General features: G+C 40.8%; 1 protein-coding gene across 1 annotated transcript in view; it reads left to right on the top strand.

The window, feature by feature from the left end:
• Positions 1 to 20,114, top strand: part of LOC114469387 (small G protein signaling modulator 1-like) — a 72,586-nt gene that overhangs the window by 30,151 nt on the left and 22,321 nt on the right. The window contains exons 4-9 of the mRNA XM_028456885.1: positions 5,459 to 5,621; positions 7,772 to 7,924; positions 8,215 to 8,282; positions 12,952 to 13,097; positions 13,501 to 13,638; positions 19,255 to 19,379. Of these exons, the coding sequence (XP_028312686.1) occupies positions 5,459 to 5,621; positions 7,772 to 7,924; positions 8,215 to 8,282; positions 12,952 to 13,097; positions 13,501 to 13,638; positions 19,255 to 19,379 (793 nt within the window). The remainder of the gene's footprint in view (positions 1 to 5,458; positions 5,622 to 7,771; positions 7,925 to 8,214; positions 8,283 to 12,951; positions 13,098 to 13,500; positions 13,639 to 19,254; positions 19,380 to 20,114) is intronic.

The raw sequence follows: 20,114 nt of genomic DNA, 5'->3' as shown, positions 1-20,114 counted from the left end.
TGAGGCCCCCGAATCGGACCCCCTCAACGCCCTGACTGCGCCTAGAAATTCTGTCCATAAAAGTTATGAACAGAATCGGTGACAAAGGGCAGCCCCGGCGGAGTCCAACCCTCACCGGAAACGATTTCGACTTACTGCCGGCAATGCGGACCAGACTCTGACTCCGGTCATACAGGGAACGAACAGCTCCTATCAGGAGGTTCGATACCCCATACTCCCGGAGGATCCCCCACAGGAATCCCCGAGGGACACAGTCAAATGCCTTTTCCAGGTCCACAAAACACATGTGGACTGGTTGGGCAAATTCCCATGACCCCTCAAGGACCCTGCTGAGGGTGTAGAGCTGGTCCACAGTTCCACGGCCAGGACGAAAACCACATTGCTCCTCCTGAATCCGAGGTTCAACTATCCGGCGGACCCTCCTCTCCAGTACCCCTGAATAGACCTTACCGGGGAGGCTGAGGAGTGTGATCCCTCTATAGTTGGAACATACCCTTCGGTCCCCCTTCTTAAAAAGGGGGACCACCACCCCGGTCTGCCAATCCAGAGGCACTGCCCCCGATGTCCACGCAATGTTGCAGAGTTATGTCAGCCATGACAGCCCCACAACATCCAGGGCCTAGAGGAACTCCGGGCGGATCTCATCCACCCCGGAGCCCTGCCACCGAGGAGCTTTTTAACCACCTCGGCAACCTCAGCCCCAGAGATAGGAGAGCCCACTCTCGGGTCCCTGGGCCCTGCTTCCTGATTGGAAGGCAGCGCACCATCCGCACCATACATAGTGTTGACGGTGCACTGCTTACCCCACCTGAGACGCCGGATGGTGGTCCAGAATCTCTTCGAAGCCGTCCGGAAGTCGTTCTCCATGGCCTCACCAAACTCCTCCCATGTCCGGGCTTTTGCCTCGGCGACTGCCGTGGCTGCACTCCGCTTGGCCCGTTGGTACCTGTCTGCTGCCTCCGGAGTCCCACAGGCCAAAAAGGCCCGGTAGGACTCCTTCTTCAGCTCCACGACAGGCACCGACTACCTTGCGGCCACAGCACCGATCAGCCGCCTCAGCAACAGAGGCACGGAACATGGCCCACTCGGACTCAATGTCCCCCACCTCCTCCGAGACATGGTTGAAGTTTTCCCGGAGGTGGGAGTTGAAGCTCCTTCTGACGGGAGACTCTGCCAGGCGTTTCCAGCAGACCCTCACTATACGTTTGGGTCTGCCAGGTCTAACCGGCATCCTCCCCCGCCATCGGAGCCAACTCACCACCAGGTGGTGATCAGTTGACAGCTCCGCCTCCTCTTTCCCCGAGTGTCCAAGACATGCGGCCGCACGTCCGATGACACGACTACGAAGTCGATCATCGAACTGCGGCCTAGGGTGTCCTGGTGCCAAGTGCACATATGGACACCCTTATGTTTGAACATGGTGTTTGTTATAGACAATCTGTGACGAGCACAGAAGTCCAACAACAAAACACCGCTCGGGTTCCGATCAGGGGGGCCGTTCCTCCCAATCACGCCCCTCCAGGTCTCACTGTCGCTGCCAACGTGAGCGTTGAAGTCCCCCAGCAGAACGAGGGAATCCCCAGAAGGAGCACTCTCCAGTACTCCCTCTAAGGAATCCAAGAAGGGTGGATCCTCCGAGCTGCTGTTTGGCCCATAGGCACAAACAACAGTCATTATCTGTCCCCCCACCCGAAGGCGGAGGGAGGCTACCCTCTCGTCTACCGGGGTAAACTCCAACGTACAGGCACTAAGTCGGGGGGCAAGAAGTATAGCCACCCCGGCCCGGCGCCTCTCACCATTAGCGACTCCAGAGTAGAAGAGAGTCCAACCCCTGTCGAGAAGGCTGGTTCCAGAGCCCTTGTTATGTGTCGAGGTGAGACCGACTATATCTAGTCCGAACTTCTCCACCTCGCACACAAGCTCAGGCTCCTTCCCCGCCAGAGAGGTGACATTCCACGTCCCTAACGCTAGCTTCTGTAGCCGGGGATCAGATCGCCAAGGCCCCCGCCCTGGACGACTGCCAGATCCACATTGCACCGGCCTCATATGATCCCTCCTGCGGGTGGTGGGCCTACGGGAGGGCGGGCCCACGTGGTCCTTTCGGGCTCTGCCCGGCCAGGGCCCGTGGGCAAAGCCCACTCGCACTCGAGCCCCAACCCCGGGCCTGGCTCCAAGGTGGGGCCCTGGTAGCGCCAATCCGGGCGACGTGAACTGCCTTTGTTGTTTAATGTACATATATGGCTATTGAACCGCTCTTAGTAGGACCCGTCACCTGGGACCTGTTTGCCTTGGGAGACCCTACCAGGGACATTAAGCCCCCGACAACATAGCTCCCAGGATCATTCGGGTATTCAAACCCCTAAACCACGTTAAGGTGGCGGTTCATGGAGGAGACCCCGAGTGTGTGTATCTGTTATTTTGGTGTAATTTGGTCATTTTAAAATGTTTTTTTTTCATTTTATTTCACTTCTGGATGGCCCTGAAATGAAACCTATTCAGCTTTTGACCTCAGGGTGTGAGGGGGCGCTAGTGCACCATCTATATCTATTTCACTGCACAGCTCACTTCCGGTGCGTGCATGAGCTCCCGTGGACTTCTCTTTTCTCTTTTGAGGAAAAACACTTTTTTACTGTTTATTTGGTGATGTTTTTCATGTTAGTTTGACCGTACGCTATTTAGACTGGACAGACCTCACCCGGAAGTTATTGACGGCAATGGCTGCTGGTTGAAAGCTGCACATTTCTCAGCAGCGCGTGTTTGTGAGAGAGAACCAACGGAGGAGATTTGTGTCCAAGGTAGAGAGTCTCACACTCACCCACCGCTCAGGTGCGCTTCACTACCGGTCACCATCTACGTGTGTAACGGACCACCATTTAGTCCGGTTACAGTCTGTGTCCCGACACCCATCCATTGGGTGGTAGTGACTGTAGTGTTGAGTCAGATCAGTAAACGGTGCTACATAGTGAAGCCCGCCTGATGATTACTGCAGCTTCACTCACGACACACCTGCCACTACACCTAACTACTGAAAATAGATAAGTTTAGTGAAAGTTAGGCAAGCACACATACACTAAACAACAAAAAATATGAAAATGACTCAAAATACACAAAACTAAATATTTGTACAAAAATTACACAAAAGAAAACAAAAAATACACCAAACGACAACAAAAACATGAAAATGACTCAAAATACACTAAACTAAATACTTATATTCCCACATGAATGCATACTAACAACGGGCACTGTACATTACAGAAAAAAACACCAAACGAAAAAAATCATGCGCATGTCATAGAATTAAACCAAGGAAATTGCACACGCTATTTTACTTTGCACCTGCAAATTTACCCCTTTATAATGCTACAGAGTATGTTATTATTATGCCCATAATTGACAACTCTTCTTAAGCTCCCACTATATGAATACATACTTCCGACGGGCACTGTGCTCGACTTACATTTACAGAAAAATACAACAAAAATATGAAAATGGCTCAAAATACACAAAACTAAATATTTATACAAAATATACTCAAAATTACTCCTGAATTACACTACAATAGCAACAAAAACAATAATTATACAAAAATACACATGACTTCAAAAAAACATACATTACAAAAAATTTTAATAAACAGCAAACATTTATGCACAAAGACAACAGAAAGATACACAAATACACATGACTCCAAAAAACACACATTACAGAAAAATACACCATACAAAAAAATATAAAAGTGATGAAGTCATGCACATGTCCCATAGAATTAAACCAGGAAAATTGCACCCACATTTTGCACCCGCAAATATATCCCTTATGCTCCCACATGAATACATACTTCCGACGGGCACTGTACTAGTTTTAAAAAAAAAAAAAACTTAAAAGAAATTTCCCTCTGTAGCACACGGTTCATGACGCCTCGATTTGGCCTCTGTCTGTTTAAGAAACTCCAAGCTTGTCTGACATGCCCATGAACACGCCCTCTTCAGTACTCATACAAACTCGCCTGGATGTTTACTTCTGTTTTTCTGTGCGTTGTAATTGGCTACTTTCTACATTTTAACATTGCTACAATACACTCGACACTCTTGTTTGAACACTGCATATGCGCACACATATCAGTAGCTCTGCATTTGGTTTAAAAGTGTGGAGAAAATGTAAGAAGCCATATGATTGGCTGAAAGCAAACACACCTGATTGGCTGATGAATCTGTCAATGGTGACGTTCATTGACCCGTGACGTCAGAGCAGTCTCTAAATTCCCCACACACATTTCTCTCACAAATACAGAGGTTTCACAGCACAGAAGCAGTTTGTAAATGCACATTCAGCAATTTGCATTATCTGTGGATTTAGATTACAAGTGTGCCTCAAAATAATATTTGTGAAGTAGAGTGTGTGCATTTCAGAATTTATATTACAAGTTTGCATAAAATATATATTTGCGAAAACAAATCGTGTGCATTTGTGAATTTGAAATACAACTATGAAGCAAAGCATGTGCAATCGTGAAAAACCCTGCAAGAGTTCATTCATTATGATACTGTTCTGATTCCATACACAACATACAGGCATTTCCCGACCCGGCACCATTGCTGTGGGCAGTTGAAATGAGTTTAGCCTCTCTTTACAGCCAAAAGAGCACAATATGGTAGTTTTGTGTTGGGTTAATAGTTCAGGTAAACGTGGATTCTTTAGTAAGAGAAGTTGGCAAGTCAGTTCCCCGGCGCGCGTTCCTCTTGGCGAAGGTGGCCGACGACTGCGACGAGGCCAGGGAGTAGGGGGGAGCGCCACCGACGTGCGAGGAAGGCCAAGCGCCAGGACTCCAGCGAGCGACTGAGCGAGCCCAGCCGCGCTTCGTACCCCAGCCCTGAGAGCCAATCCTTATTAGTTACAGATCAACAACTGTCTGCATACACAATCAAAAGACGGGAGACTGGCCCTACTGACTGTTTGTTGATTTTTGCGACAGTGCTGCGGCGCTTGTGGCCACTTGGGCCGCTGGCGTGAAAGTTACCGCTCTAGCGCCCCTAGTGGCCAAAAGTTACACAGTGTGCCTTTAATGTAGCCTCAACCAATGCCCGAGCTGATTTCTCAAATTAGATAACTTTAGCGTACATTATAAATAGTATTTCTGAGCACAGCATGATAAGTTGGAACATTATTACTGACAAACAATAAATAGCTTGTGTGCATATGTATTTTCTCCTTTACCTTCCCGAATAGTAACACACTTCTACATACATTAATCATGTGTTTTTTTGTACTGGTTTGATCATGTAATGACTAGATGTAATCCACTAATATAGAAATAAATTAACAGCCTATTTCGCATTAGGACAACCTGAAAATGAACTGAAAGAAAAACATACAGTATTAAACATAAAAACCTGTAGTGAAGAGCACCCTCAATGTGTTGATTTATTCCACCATCAACGTCTTTGTTTCTGCACAGCTGCGGTGGAGGCATGCGTTCTGCACGGACTGAAAAGGCGAGCCGCCGGCTTTCTGCGCAGCAACAAGATCGCAGCACTTTTCATGAAGGTCGGGAAAAGCTTCGCCCCTGCTGAGGAGCTGTGCAGGAAGGCCCAGGAGCACGAGCAGATGATGGAGAACAAGTGAGAGACGCACACGACTCGAGCTCTGAATAACAAAACAGCCCAAAGCTTTAATCAAAGCTTGTTTGTCTCAGAAATTGATGGTAATCTGAAACACTGCTGGGCCTTTCAAGTACCGGTAGTTTGAAAAAATCATGTAAAAGTAGTTTTAGTTTATTATTAGAGATGTTTTGAAACAACGTTAGGGTCATTATATTTTTAATCACATAATTGATAATTAATAACAATTACATCATTATATATGCTGTTGTAATTGAAAAAAGCTGTTTCTGTTGAATTGAATTGTAATTAAGATCAATTACTTAAATTAATTTAAATAAGTAAATTAATTAAAAGTAGTTAATTAAAAGTAGAATTGTCATGGAAATTTTATAAAAACTGTCATTTACATCTGAATTAAATTCAAACCTGTGGAACCTTGTTAGTTATGTCTTACATGTACATAATTATTAAAATATGTTTCATATCAAGTTTTCCCACTACATGTTAGTTCTCTTGAGGATCATTTTACCTTGTTTTGTTTTTTAAAAACAAACAAACATTGAAATCAAGGGGAATCCTAACAGAAAAAAGGCTCAGACGCCCACACCAGAAATATAAAAAACAATATTTTCTATGATTAGGAAGCCTCGCAAGGTAACCAAGAGATGAAAAACAAATTAGATGATGGATAATATTGTGTTGTGTATTTTACAGCTGATTGATTCAATGAACAATCTGTGCTATGCTAACTAGCTACTCATTACTCACTATACATCTTTATTCACTCTTCTCTCAATTCAACCTACTCACCACAGATTGTACAGCCCACAGGTGCTAGTTTTTATAAAAGGGGTGGGGCTGACAGTGCTTGTTTGCAGTGACGTGCCGTGACCACTAGGGTTGGGTAGGCACGTTGCAAATCGAGACCACCAATGACAATTTCATATGTTTCTGCTGTCAAGTGTTAATTCGATTCATATCAATTTTATTTGTATAAAGCAATTTCCAACAAAGTCATCTCAATGCACTTATCAAAATATGAAATTCATAAGAAAGAAAAAACCCAACAAGATCCACATGAACAAGCATTTAGCCATCTAACAAAATCAACATCATAAACACCATTAAAGAAACATAAACAGTTATTTAATATAACCTCCATACTCTCCCAACAAGATATATTTCATGACACGGCAGCACATCTGTTGTTTGTGTTGGAAATAGAGAAAATGACAAAAACAACTCAGAACAGCCTCAGTGAGCAGCATCCACAAAGCCAATCCTTCCTTTTGTTCCATTCACTGTAGAAAGTACCAACAATGTTCTGACCTTACCTTTGCTGAAGCTCTGGTAACTCAGGTGTTGGTCTCCATCTTTTAAAAGCTGTCGTTTTTCCTCAAAAAAAAGTTTCTCAATCATCTCTGGTGCTGTCACCCTGACTGTAGTGTTATCCCGCCCACTAGCTAGAGAACGTAGCAGCAGCGGTCACGTGGCATCTACTCACTAATGTACTGTGAACTTAGGTATAGCATTTAGCATAGAGCGGTTACGTGCAAAGGCAGCTCTCTACACTGCCTTTGCATGTAAATGGTTGTCATCTTGGGGACCTGACTGCGCATGCGCAAACATGTAAAAACACAGAATGGGCTCTGAAACGCACAAAATGCGGACACTGTCAAACTTATAGGTACTGTAGGCTATTGTAAATGGAAAAATAAATAATTTATAATTATATTATAATTAAAACAAATAATCAAAATATCAATTCACCCTTGGGTAGGCACTGCCTACCTTGCCTACCCTGACGGCACGTCACTGCTTGTTTTGTGACGCAAGATGGTCACAAAACATCACATGATCTTGTTCTCAGCAAATAGCAAAAGTCAATTGTAATAGCCAGGTTTCAACCCATAGAGGGCAGTCACTCTGACATTTTACAACAAAATATGACAAATTGAAATACTTTGTCTAAAATGTTAGAGTTGGACCAGGATCAATCAGCAGTATTACTTCATACCCAAATACATTTGTATTCAACAGAAAAGTGGTTTTGGGGTTTAGTTACTCTTTAATCGTAATTGAGTTGTAATTGAACATGGATAATTGAACACATAATTGTAATTTAATTTTTTTTTTTGTCAGTCAAACTGTTAATGCTTATTCTGCAGACGCAGTCAAAGCTTGCAACGTCAAGACAGCCTTCGAAAGATCCCCCGACTCCCCAGCCTCTCTCCACAGGGAGTCAAGAACCTTTGGATCAGGACGGCTCTGTTTGAGAAAGTGTTGGACAAGATTGTTCAATACCTGGTGGAGAACAGCAGGTACACAGAAAAGGCAGAAACATAATGTTTCATATGCACTCACTTCAAAGACTCACCCTCAGATACCTGCTGCCTGCTTTAATGGCCTGCTTGGATGACAGGATTATCTAAAGAACAGTGTGTCCCAGGAGATGGACACAAGTGTAGCTGAAACCTCCCCACTCATTCCATGCAGCTGATCAATGACGTAACTGGATTATCGATTCAATTAAATCAACCCCATCTGTGTTAGCTTTTCCCTGGCATTGTGAACTCAAGATGTCTCTCTCATCTTTGTCTTTTTCCTCCAGTAAATACTATGAGAAAGAGGCTGTTCTAATGGACCCAGTGGACGGACCCATCCTTGCATCATTATTAGGTAATTAAATGTGACGGTACAGCATTTGTTTAACGTATTGGAATCATCAACCTCACATGCCACATCATCAGGTGTAGATGTAACAATGAGTTACTGAAGACAAGCAGAACAGAAACGATGCATCGGTTTAAATTAGTTTTTCTGGCACCATGTCATTAATAAATAACTGGTAAAGTAATCTTAACACGTTTAGAAAGTAATTTGATAAACCATCGGGAATATTTAGAGAAAGGGTTTTTGTGTGCCCTGAATAATGCTGGATAGGTTTTACCACCGCACAACCATGGAAACAGATTAAACAGCAAGGTGGAGCGGTGGGAGGGGTACAGATCAATCGCTATTACATTATTAAATCAATAATTAAACATATATGTGTGAGGGTCTGTATGTTACAACAAAAATCTGTGAGGTAATTTAATGAAATGTTACATTAATGGATGAATGCTGCGAAACATGAAGAGCACGTTGACTGGTGTTTTAATGAAACTGGACCCAGTTTTACTGAGAACCAGTGTGCTGACAAGAGCCCTATTTACAAAAGCTAATGGAAGACCACAAGAGATGTTTTTGTTTTGAAAAGCCGATGTTTGATTTTTAACTTGAAGTCGGTTCCAGGATCATTTCATTTGCAATGCATTCTGGGTCGGTTCAGTATGACTAGTCTGTCCATGGTGCACACTTAAAAAAGTATCCCCATTTCGTATACATCTGGGTGTTTCTCACGTACTCTGAGGCATATTCACTGAGATCTGAAATAAAGGGTGGTATTTAAGTTGCTTCCCTAAATCCTTTAGTGACGCAGTTTCCTCACCTGCTGCACGGAATTCACTAAGATTGAGTGTGTGGAAGTGAAAATAAAAATATGAAGCAGCAGATTTAGAGGTGTTAGTAGAGGAAACTAATAAAAAAATGGATGAATTACAGCAGATAGATGGATAGATATTCTTTATTCATCCCGCAGTGGAGAAATGTGTGTGGATGTGACTGTGAGGGACGGATGGGTGCATGAGCGTGGCTGATCTGTGTGAGACAGTGACCCGCAGAGGAGAGATGGACGCATGTCCAGCTTTTTTGCTCTGTCACACACACACACACACAACTGGAGCATTTTTTCATCTCCGCTGTGTTTTCTGTCCATTTACTGCAGCGATGATCTCTGCGTGTATGTTTGCACCTGCTTTTCAGTCGTACTATTTTCTGGAACTGAAATCTAGTTCACCGCAAACCGTTCTTGATTTCATGAATCGCATTGCTCCCCCTGCATACATTTATTTGCATTTTCTTCTCCCATATTTTTGCTACCTCTGGTATACTCCGCCTACTATGCATATTCATTAGGGGGTAACGCATTAAATGGATTGAGGGTGCATTGGGAAACGCAGCGGCGGCGCACTCCTGATTCCCTGGGCTTTGTACTCCTTATGAAGTGACGTTTGCACACATTTAAATACCACTAAACCTTGAGTGAATCTGTGCCTCAGTCTTTTCATATTATCTAATGTGAACGCACGTGCGTTAGTATGACATTCACAACACAGGCCTTGTATGTATTTAAAAGCCACTGATGTGTCCAGAAAAAGATATTTATTGTTAGGTGAATGAGGTCTAAAGTGTTCAGTGGGATTTGTGACAAGAAATAATATGGACAGATGTCTGAGTTTTTGTAGGTGTCTGACACATAAAGCACTGGAAAAGATTTCCAATTTGTGAGCTCACACTAAATGTTTAATGTCAAATTACAACCTGAATTAATCAGCAACAGTTTCAAGTGCTTCTCCTTATTATCACATTAATGAAGTTAAAGAATAGCAGATCAGTGCTAGTCTCAACTGGTCTTGATGGAAAATCCCGAGTTCAGCCATTCCGAGACTTGGACAAGACTAAGACCTTCAAAATGTGGTCTCCAGACCACGACCGGTCTCCAGTGCTACAACAATACAGAGCAGCTTTAGCTAGCTAACAGTAGGCTATGCCGTTGGCTGCTTGAGCACAAAATAAAAGGAACATGATTTTGAACCCGAATGATAGTTAGCATCATACTGTTGGCTAAATCTGCTCAAAATGGCCACAAATTTGTTTGGACAGCTTTGTCTGAAAACTTTCAGAATTCATAAGGACAAACAAAGACTCAAAGTAATAAAATAATCTATTCATGTACAAAAGCATTGAAACAGCCAAATCAGGCCTGGATGGCCGTTGTCCATGCACTATCCTCAATCATAACACTGGGTTGATCACATGTGCTGCTACCGCTGTCACTGGGCCTCCGCTGGGAGCTCTTTAGGCACAGGAACTACAGATGCAGCAGGCGCCTCTGCACAACCTTCGATTTGCACCCCCATACCCCATCAGTCTTGAATCCCTACTTAATTACGCTTTCAAAAAAATAATCTGAATTTAAACTCAATTTGTCTGAATGATTAATTATTATTAAACAATGAATGCATTTTTTTATGATTTGCCATCTTGTTTTTAATAAATGAAGCAGATGATTAACTATAGCTGAAGTTAGTGTAGTGGTCATGTCCTCCTCCCCTTTCTTAACATTAAAGATCTCGTGTTCATCCATTCTCGTTCTCTTATAAGTGCATGGTGATGTATTATAAATTCAATGAATTATAAAAAATAGAATGTTTTTTCTTTACACTAATAATAACAAAGCTGTATTACTGTTCTAAAATGTTATTGCAAATCATACATTACTTTTTATGAGATTTGAAGAATAGTCCAATTTCCACTGCCCTCATTGATAAGTGTAGATTCTGCTTTTTTTTTTTTTAGATAGGATGTGTTTTAAAGGTTAATGTTGGAGATGTGCTTGCATGTTCAAATAATTCTACATTTTGAAGCAACCATAACCAGCACTGAAAATATTTTAGAACAATACACTGAAGTACAAGGCTTTACTTCTTTAAAACTGTTGTAAAGTCAATTGTCACTGATTTGTGTCAGATAATTAACTGCTCATTCCAATCAGGCACCGTACCAAAATCCCTGAAAGTAGCTGCTGTGAAACCTCTGTTAAAAAAGAGAACACTGGATGCCTCTATACTGGCTAACTATAGACCAATCAGCAACCTTCCATTCATGGCCAAGATCATTGAGAAGGTGGTCTTCAACCAACTGAGTCAATTCTTAACATTCAACAAAATATTTGATAAATTTCAGTCAGGTTTTCGTTCTCATCACAGCACTGAAACTGCTCTTATCAAAGTGATCAATGACATAAGGTTGGACACTGATTCAGGAAAAGTATCTGTTCTCATTCTGTTGGATGTAAGTGCTGCATTTGACACTGTAGATCATACAATTTTGTTGCACAGATTGCAAACATGGGTTGGACTAAATGGAAAAGTAATGCAATGGTTTAAGTCATACTTGAAGGAGCGAAGCTATTTTGTAAGCATTGGAAACTTTGAATCTGACAGATTACCAATGTCCTGTGGGGTTCCTCAGGGATCTGTTCTTGGACCTCTTCTGTTTAGCCTTTATATGCTTCCTTTAGGAGAAATTTTACAGAACTGTAAGGTTGATTATCAGAGCTACGCAGATGACACACAACTATATCTATCACTGAACCCAGATGACTATGGTCCCATTGAGGTGTTGTGTGACTGCTTAGAAAAAGTAAACTGCTGGATGAGTGAAAACTTCCTTCAACTAAACCATGACAAGATGGAGGTGATTGTCTTTGGTAACAAGGAAAAGAGGACTGCTGTCAGCAATTATCTTGAGTCTCGATCTTTAAAAGCTAAAGATCAAGTCAAAAACCTTGGTGTTCTGATTGACTCAGATCTGACATTCAGCAGTCAGATCAAATCTATCACAAAAACAGCCTTCTACCACCTAAAGAACATCTCCAGAGTGAAAGGTTTAATGGCTCAGAAAGATCAGGAGAAACTGGTCCATGCTTTTATCTCCAGCAGACTGGACTATTGTAATGGTCTTCTGACAGGAATCCCCCAAAAGAGCATCAAACAGCTACAGCTGGTTCAGAACGCTGCAGCTCGGGTCTTAACCAGAACAAAGAGGTCAGAGCACATTACTCCAGTTTTAAAGTCTTTACACTGGCTCCCAGTCAGCTTCAGAATAGACTTTAAAGTTCTGCTGCTGGTGTATAAATCTGTGAATGGGTTTGGTCCAGAATACATCAGTGACATGTTAGTCAGGTATGAACCCAGCAGGTCTCTCAGATCTATGGACACAGGTCAGATAGTGGAGCCCAGAGCTCACAGTAAACATGGTGATGCTGCTTTTAGTTGTTATGCTGCAAAGAAGTGGAACAAACTGCCAGCAGAGCTGAAGTCAGCATCTAATGTGAACATTTTTAAATCAAAGTTAAAGGCACTTTTTTTCTCTACTGCATATGATTGAGAGAGATTTTTTGTCATGTTGTTGATGTCATGATGATTTTACTGATGATTTTAATTGATTTTACTGATGATTTTAAATGTTCTTATTGATTTTAAACAAATGAATGTTTTATCATGTAAAGCACATTGAGTTGCCTTGAGTATGAAATGCGCTATACAAATAAATTTGTCTTGCCTTGCCTTGCCTTTACAGAACAACAAGCTCCAGAACTGAAAATGAGTCCCACTCTGGCCCTGAGCCAAATGCAGATTAAAAGGCTGTTTTGTGTATTGTTTTTTTTTTATTATTTTGAAAGTTGGACCTTGCGCTTTGGAGTACACAAAGATGAAGACGGCCGACCACTTCTGGACCGACCCTTCTGCTGACGAGTTGGTGCAAAGGCATCGCATCCACAGTGGCCACTGCAGGCAGGATTCTCCCTCCAAGAGGCCTGCACTCTGTGTAAGTATCACATGTCATGGTATTGCTGGTGACCTGGAAGAGATGCATTCAAGCCTATTCTACTTTATCCTGTCTGTAATTTTATCCTGTAGTCCATCCATCTGCAGATGATGTGTTCCATCTCGTCCTTAGATGCTCACGGGTTGTCTGCTCTGCTTACTAAGAATAAGCAATAGTTAAAGCACAGTCTGTCCCAGGGGAAGGAATCTTCACATCCAATCAGCATTCATGTAATCATTAATCCAGTTCAATCAGTTCAGATCACAGAACACCCACAGTACTTTAAACCATTGCGTGTTTGTGTGTTGGTTTGCTCTTGACTTTAAGAACCAAGGGAGATGACATCTGTGCACATGAATGAGCGACTGTTAATGGTCATTCTCTGTGTTTTGTGTCCGTGCAGATCCAGAAAAGACACTCCAGCAGCAGCATGGATGAGCGCCCTTCCCCCTCGCCATCCGCTCGTGAATATGTGGAGTCACTGCATCAAAACAACAGGGCGACGCTGCTGTTCGGAAAGAACAATGTGCTCGTACAACCGGTAACTCTTCAAATCCATTTAAACAATTCCAGATCCAGAGACATGACCCACCCCCCCAAGGAGTAACATGATTAAACCCTGCCTACAGTAGCCGGCACAGACATCTCAGAAGTCAGCACAATGGCTGTGTTTGAAATGGCACACTTTGTACTCTGCACTTCAAACTCAATGAGTACATGCTGTCTACTCTATACGATAAGTAGCCTATGATTAGGATGATGACCGTTCCCACTGAAGTATACTTCCATGCATCCCAAGATGCCTTTACAACGACAAAAATCTGAAGCACACTGATGCTAAATATCTCTGTTGATTCTCCAGCTTTAAAAGTTCTGAAAGTGAGAAAGTGACCAAGTAGAATATCAACATGTGGTCATTTGATCCATAAAACTGCCGTATACACATTTAATTCCAAAGCTTTAGAGATTTTCAGTGACCCTCCATTGTGCTACGGACTAAACTACCTGTTAACTTCAAAGCAAGAGCCCTATATGCAAAAGTGTTAAAAAAAAAAAAAACTACGGGTGTCCAGATTCAATATCGATTTTGGATATCGGTCAGATATTAGTCTGAAGACGAATATCGGATATCGAAATTAAATTTCCGGATTCTCCTATTTTTTTTTTTTTTTTTTTCAATTGTAGAATACAGTAGATAATATTTTGAAGGTTACATGTATGTAACCAATTGGTTAATAATGGGTCAGTTTTTCTCATACCTACTGTTGCTGACAATTGTTTTCTGTTAACATCACTTGATCAAGCCTTTTTTAACATTCCACACTACAAAATTAGTAAATATTATTTTTTATTAAAGAAAAAAAACAAATTATGTATGATTTATGCTGATATTGGATCTATATCGGTATTGGTCGATACGCAAGGTTGCAATATCGGAAATAAAAATCTTGTATCAGGACATCCCTAAAAAAAACTAATGGAAGACAAGACGAGGTGTTTTTATTTTGAAAAGGAGATGTTTGACTTTTAGCTTGAAGCCGGTCCCAGCACGATTTTACATTCTGCTCGCAATGCATCATGGGACGGTTTAGTATGACTAGTGTGCATACTTAAAAAAAAATGTCCCGATATAGTATACATCCAGGTATTTCTCGCGTACTCAAACTTTCCATTCTATCCAATGTGAATGCTCTACATACTCATTTTGACATCAGACTTAGTATGAGTAGTACTTTAGTATGACTTTTCAAACACAGCCACTGTTTCATTTATGTGGAAATAATTACTTTGTTTTAATGTTTCATCTTTCAGGACTAGACAAAAAAAAGAAAATCCATATTTCTGCTTTTGTAAATACATTTAAATTTTAAGCAAAAAAATATTGTAATTTCCCGACTACAAGATGCTACATTTTTCTCACACTTTGAACCCTGAGGCTTAAACAATGACGTGGCTTAATTGTGGATTTTTCCCAGTTTTATAAGTTTCATGTCGCCACAAAATTGAGCTTACTGTGGACAGTAACTATTTACTGGTGTAAAATTGTATTCATTGGTGATGTAACGATTGATCATAAGGCAGTTAAAAATCGATTCATAGGTATCACGGTTGATATCAATTTTTTGAAAATTGAATCGCAGTACTTTTTTTAACCAGCAGAGGGCGCTATCCACAAGTGTAGGCGGCGGGCGGAGTCTGCTAATACTTTCTTTCTGGCCGCCTTCTACTCTTAAATATGTTAATAAATGATTCCTTACCTCTTTAGCACCGAAGGAATATCTGTAATATTACTTGAATATCTGTAAAAGTCACGTTTTTCTATTAGCTCTGTCTGCTAGCATAGCTTCTCTTCTTCACTGCAAGATATCTGCATGCCAACCGACCACTGTGTTACCAGCGCCCTCTGCTGGTCCAAACAAATATGACGTAAATCAGTGTAATCACGTTTTTTTTTTTTTTTAAAAGTCCAATTGTTAAGGCACAAAATACATTTTCAGTTGCACTTTTAAAAGAAAAAGAACTATTATGCAGTTTTGCTTTGTTTATTATAGAACCAGAATTTAAATTAATAGGCTTCATTTTCATTTCTATTATTCCTTTATTTATTTCATTCAAGATTTATTTTTAGTTAAATTACATTGTTTTGAATAGTTCATCAAGGGATTCTTTTGACAATGAAATATAAAAGGAAAATAATACAGTATTTTCTATTGTCTACAGTCCCATTTTGTAAAATAAATTGTGAGAGAATCGTATCGTGAACCCAGTATCGTGAATCGAATCGTATCGGGAGTTGAGTGAATCGTTACATCCCTAGTATTCATCGGACAGTTTGATCTCTTGGCCAGTTTGATCTTAAGTGGCCTACAGATTATAGGTGGGAAAATGAGAATTTTCAATAATGAAGTGCCCTATGTAGGAAGATGAGGGTTATTAATTATGGGTTATATTAATTATGATTATTGATATTACTTCAACTTTTGCCAGGGTGCCACTCTTTTTAACAGGGAAAATATGTCTTAAGTTTTTAGACTTAACCCATTAATGTGAAACCAGGGAAAGGGATTCGTAGAGCAACATCTTCACCTTAATACACAACTTTAATTATTCAGAGGAATCAAAGATTGTTTAACCTTTTATTCAAAGTTCAACAATTAACACAGTCAAAATATCAATTAAAATATGATAATTAAATCATGATAAAATGCATTTCTAGGCTAATAAAAGTGAGGATTATATGTAATAAAGTGAAAAAAACTATTCTCGGAGAATGCTAGTCAAATAAATATTTAATAAAAATGCAGGATACATATTTGAATAATATCATAAAATAAAAAATAAAAAAAACATAAAGAGAGCTCCTAAAACAAAGAGGGGAAGACAGACAGGGGAGAACAGACAAACATGAATGAGATGAACTGTGTGTGAACATGTTGTGAATGTATGTAAGTTTATAGCTATGGAAGTATGTATGTGAGCTATTGTGGATCAAGCTTGCTGAGCAGAGTTCGTTCAGGTTCCTTGAAGATGATGTCCGGTAGAACTAGCAGGTGCTGTGTTGAAGAAACGTAGCGGGACGTGCCACCGTTGAGTTCTGTTGCGTTTCAACAGATTAGCCCCTTCAGCCGATCCAGGTGTTTCTGGCCTTCGCAGCTGGGTTAGAGAGCGGCTCGTGGCTTACCACAGTGGGTCACGGGCCAGGCTTCGTTCGGCTGTTACGCACGTCACTAGATGCTGGATTCGTCCGAACCAAGTAAACTGTTGTTTCCAAAAATCTAACTGTTTCAACTAAAAATGAAATAAAATAAATGAATAGATGGGGAAGGGAAACGCGTTGAGTTTGAAACGGTCAGCGTCCCCAAACTAAAGTTTCTTCCTTTTAAAAGATAAGCTTTGAGGCTCGCCTCCCAAGAATGGGCTTGTTGATTGGTTTAAAGTTGCCAGCATCTCAGCTGGCTGCCTGTGGGTGTGTCTGGGGTGTGTGATGTGATGACAGGGACAAACATCAGGGATGAGTCCTAGATTTACACTTAAACCATAATAATGAGTTCAGCATATTCAAACAATCTTTTCGACTAAACATGACTAGAAAATAGCCTAGTATTACTTCAGGAACCGGTTAATGATTTTTACTTGTAATTACTTGGAAACATAAAGTCAAAAATCATGTTATGCCTCTTCTTTACTGTATGGTTGTAGTAGATATAGTAGAGCTTAAACTAACTTTTGTGATGTTTTCTGGTATTTTAAGCACTTTTTAAATTATGAAACATCTAAAATAACATTCTGTTGGAGATAGAATCACATGAAAATAGTGGCTTAGGACAGACAATATTTGCAATTGTAATTTCTGCAGGAACCATTCTAACAATGTTTTCTTTTGTGACTTTATAAACATATTATAGTTTCTTTGTTCTCATTTGGTTTGGAAAGCTGCTAGTATTTCTCCACCCAGTCTCTTAGAGGAGGCCTGGGATGCATCCTTGTGTGACAGTTCACCGCAGGGGTCACGGATCAATGGGACAAGTTCTGTGATCTTTACAGCATCCCAAAGGTATCTGTTTGTGATGGAGGGAGAAGACGGGGGTTCTTCCCCCTGTGTGGAGTCGTAAAAAGAGTTTGTACTGAAAAGTTCAAAGTGCTAGAGCCAGTCTCCTTGGCTCCGTTATTGGGTTCAAAGGAAGCATAGTGGGGTTAGCTATGCACCTCAAAGTTACTGGAGCAGTATTCTGTAAACAGTTAGTGATAAAGAAACAGGCTCCTTGGTTAATCCTGTTAGAAAGACGGTCTTCAGGTTAAAGTTCAGCTTGGCGTGGTTCCCTACACCTAGATTGCATTTCCTGGTATAAATGATGTAAAGCATGTAAGGCAAAGACAATAACCAAGCAATAAGTGACAGACATGATTTCTTGGATTTTTATATATTTCTTTTTATCTAATTTGGAGATATTTTGTGAAATAATTTGAGTCCTTTTTAACTCTTTTCAATTAAAATGGCTGCCATCATGTCATATACAGTAAGCATGGGGAAACTGTGTGCCCGACTGTGGAGTTTCATTGAAGGGGCTGATTCATGAACAAAAGTTTTCTCTTTTATTTATATACTATATTCTCCTATGAGCCACATCGGATGCTGGAAAGGTCCAGTTTTGGCCCCTGGGCCTTACATTTTACACATAATAAACAATGATTTAAACTGGATTGATTGTACTATTCTCAACCTTTTTAGCCCGTGACCACCAAAATAAAGGTTCCAGAGACCGGGGACCCCCACTGTACCTGAAGATGGTTGAACACAGACATGAACATTAAAGAACAGTCATGTGGAGACAGGGCCATCTATAAGGGGGAATAAAGGGGAGAGCTTTTTGGGGTCCATCCATAAAGTCAGCAAAATCATGGTCCTTTATTTTATGAATCAGTGATAAACACATTTATTTATTTATCTGATTAATACCATCAAAGCAGTTTGTTTTGGGCCTAGTATACAGTCATCTTAAATATGTAAATCCTTGTTTTAATCAGAAAATAAAATGTGTTAAAAGTGACCAAAAAAGGTAGAAAAGGTGGTGAAAGGGGATTTTAAAAACCACAGAAATTAGTTAAAAGTTGCACATTAGAGTGGCCAAAAATGGACAGAATAAGTGGTAAAAAGTCTTTATGTTTTAAGCCAAAAAGTGGTAAAATTGGGGGGCGGGGGGATTAAAAGGGACGATAATGGGTCAATATATGTGACATTATGGGGGAAAAGTTTTGGCAAGGGTAAGTGTAATGCAAGTATAAGCATGAAAAATGGAGAAAAGAGGTTAAAAGTGACAATAATGGTCAACTTATGCAACATTATGTTGGAAAAGTGGTGGAAAAGCGCCAAAAAATATCTTGAAAGTGGAAAAAGGGGCAAAAATATGGCAAGAAAAAGTGATGAAAATAAGTTAAATTATGGCAAGTTTGGTGTAGATGCAGAAAAAGAGTAAAATAGGCAAAAATGGGCTTTAATTGTTCAGAAAATATTTTTAGTTTCTTGAAGGCATCTTGCGACCGCCTCCCAGTGACCCCAAAGTTGAGAGCCCCTGCTTTGAAAGACTATATCATGTAAGGTTTTTAATCCTTTAATCCCCAAGTTTTATGCGTAACCCACCCTGATGGTTGTTTTCAGAGAGATGACATGCAGGCCATCCCAGGCTACCTCTCTCTGCACCAGACTGCTGACATCATGACTCTGAAGTGGACCCCTAATCAGCTGATGAATGGCTCTGTCGGAGACTTGGACTATGAACGCAGGTGCAAAAATCACAAAGCCTATTATATTCCCTCTAAGATATTGTATGTGAGAACATGATGTATTTCTGGAGATGGGGCTGCTGGGTATGTGTGGCTAAACATGTTGCTGAATAATGCAGCCTGTGTGTTGAGTGGCTCAGGGCCTCTATACAGTGAATAAACACTGCTGGTTTGAGGAGGCTTATTTTCAGTGGACTAGCAGCCAACAGATGGTTTATTGACTGAAACACAGTCAAACATCCTTCAGGCTGGTGAAGTGTGTTGTTTCTGTGCCTGTGCTTGCTTTCTCTCTCCAAAAAATAGATTTTTGCACTTGACAGCCTGGCCAGCCTCTCTGTGTGCGTGTAGTTTACGGCAGTGTTTCTCATACTTTTTAGTTTCTTACAATTGAATCCAAGTACCCTCTTTGTCAGACTACAACATTTTGCTCAGCATACTATTTAAAAAAAACAACTATAGAGCATAATAATGGAATGAATCGATGATAAAACACATTTTAAAGACTCTCATTTTGTAAATAAATGGAATTAAACAGTAGCTTATTTAGTGCCTCCTGAATAGATTTATTTCTATAGTTTTTATCATTTCTGGTCATCTCCCGCCTGGTGTGGATCCAAGACTGACTCTTGTATTTTCAGTTTATGTTCTAATTAATATCACATTTATCTTCATTCTTTGTGTTTTTGGTGTCATTTTGTGTATTTTGTTGTTGTTTGTCTGTTTTTTTATTGTTAT

The sequence above is a fragment of the Gouania willdenowi genome, chromosome 9 (genome assembly GCF_900634775.1).
Source record: "Gouania willdenowi chromosome 9, fGouWil2.1, whole genome shotgun sequence".
Lineage (NCBI taxonomy): Eukaryota > Metazoa > Chordata > Actinopteri > Blenniiformes > Gobiesocidae > Gouania > Gouania willdenowi.
This window is presented reverse-complemented; position numbering and strand designations above follow the sequence as displayed.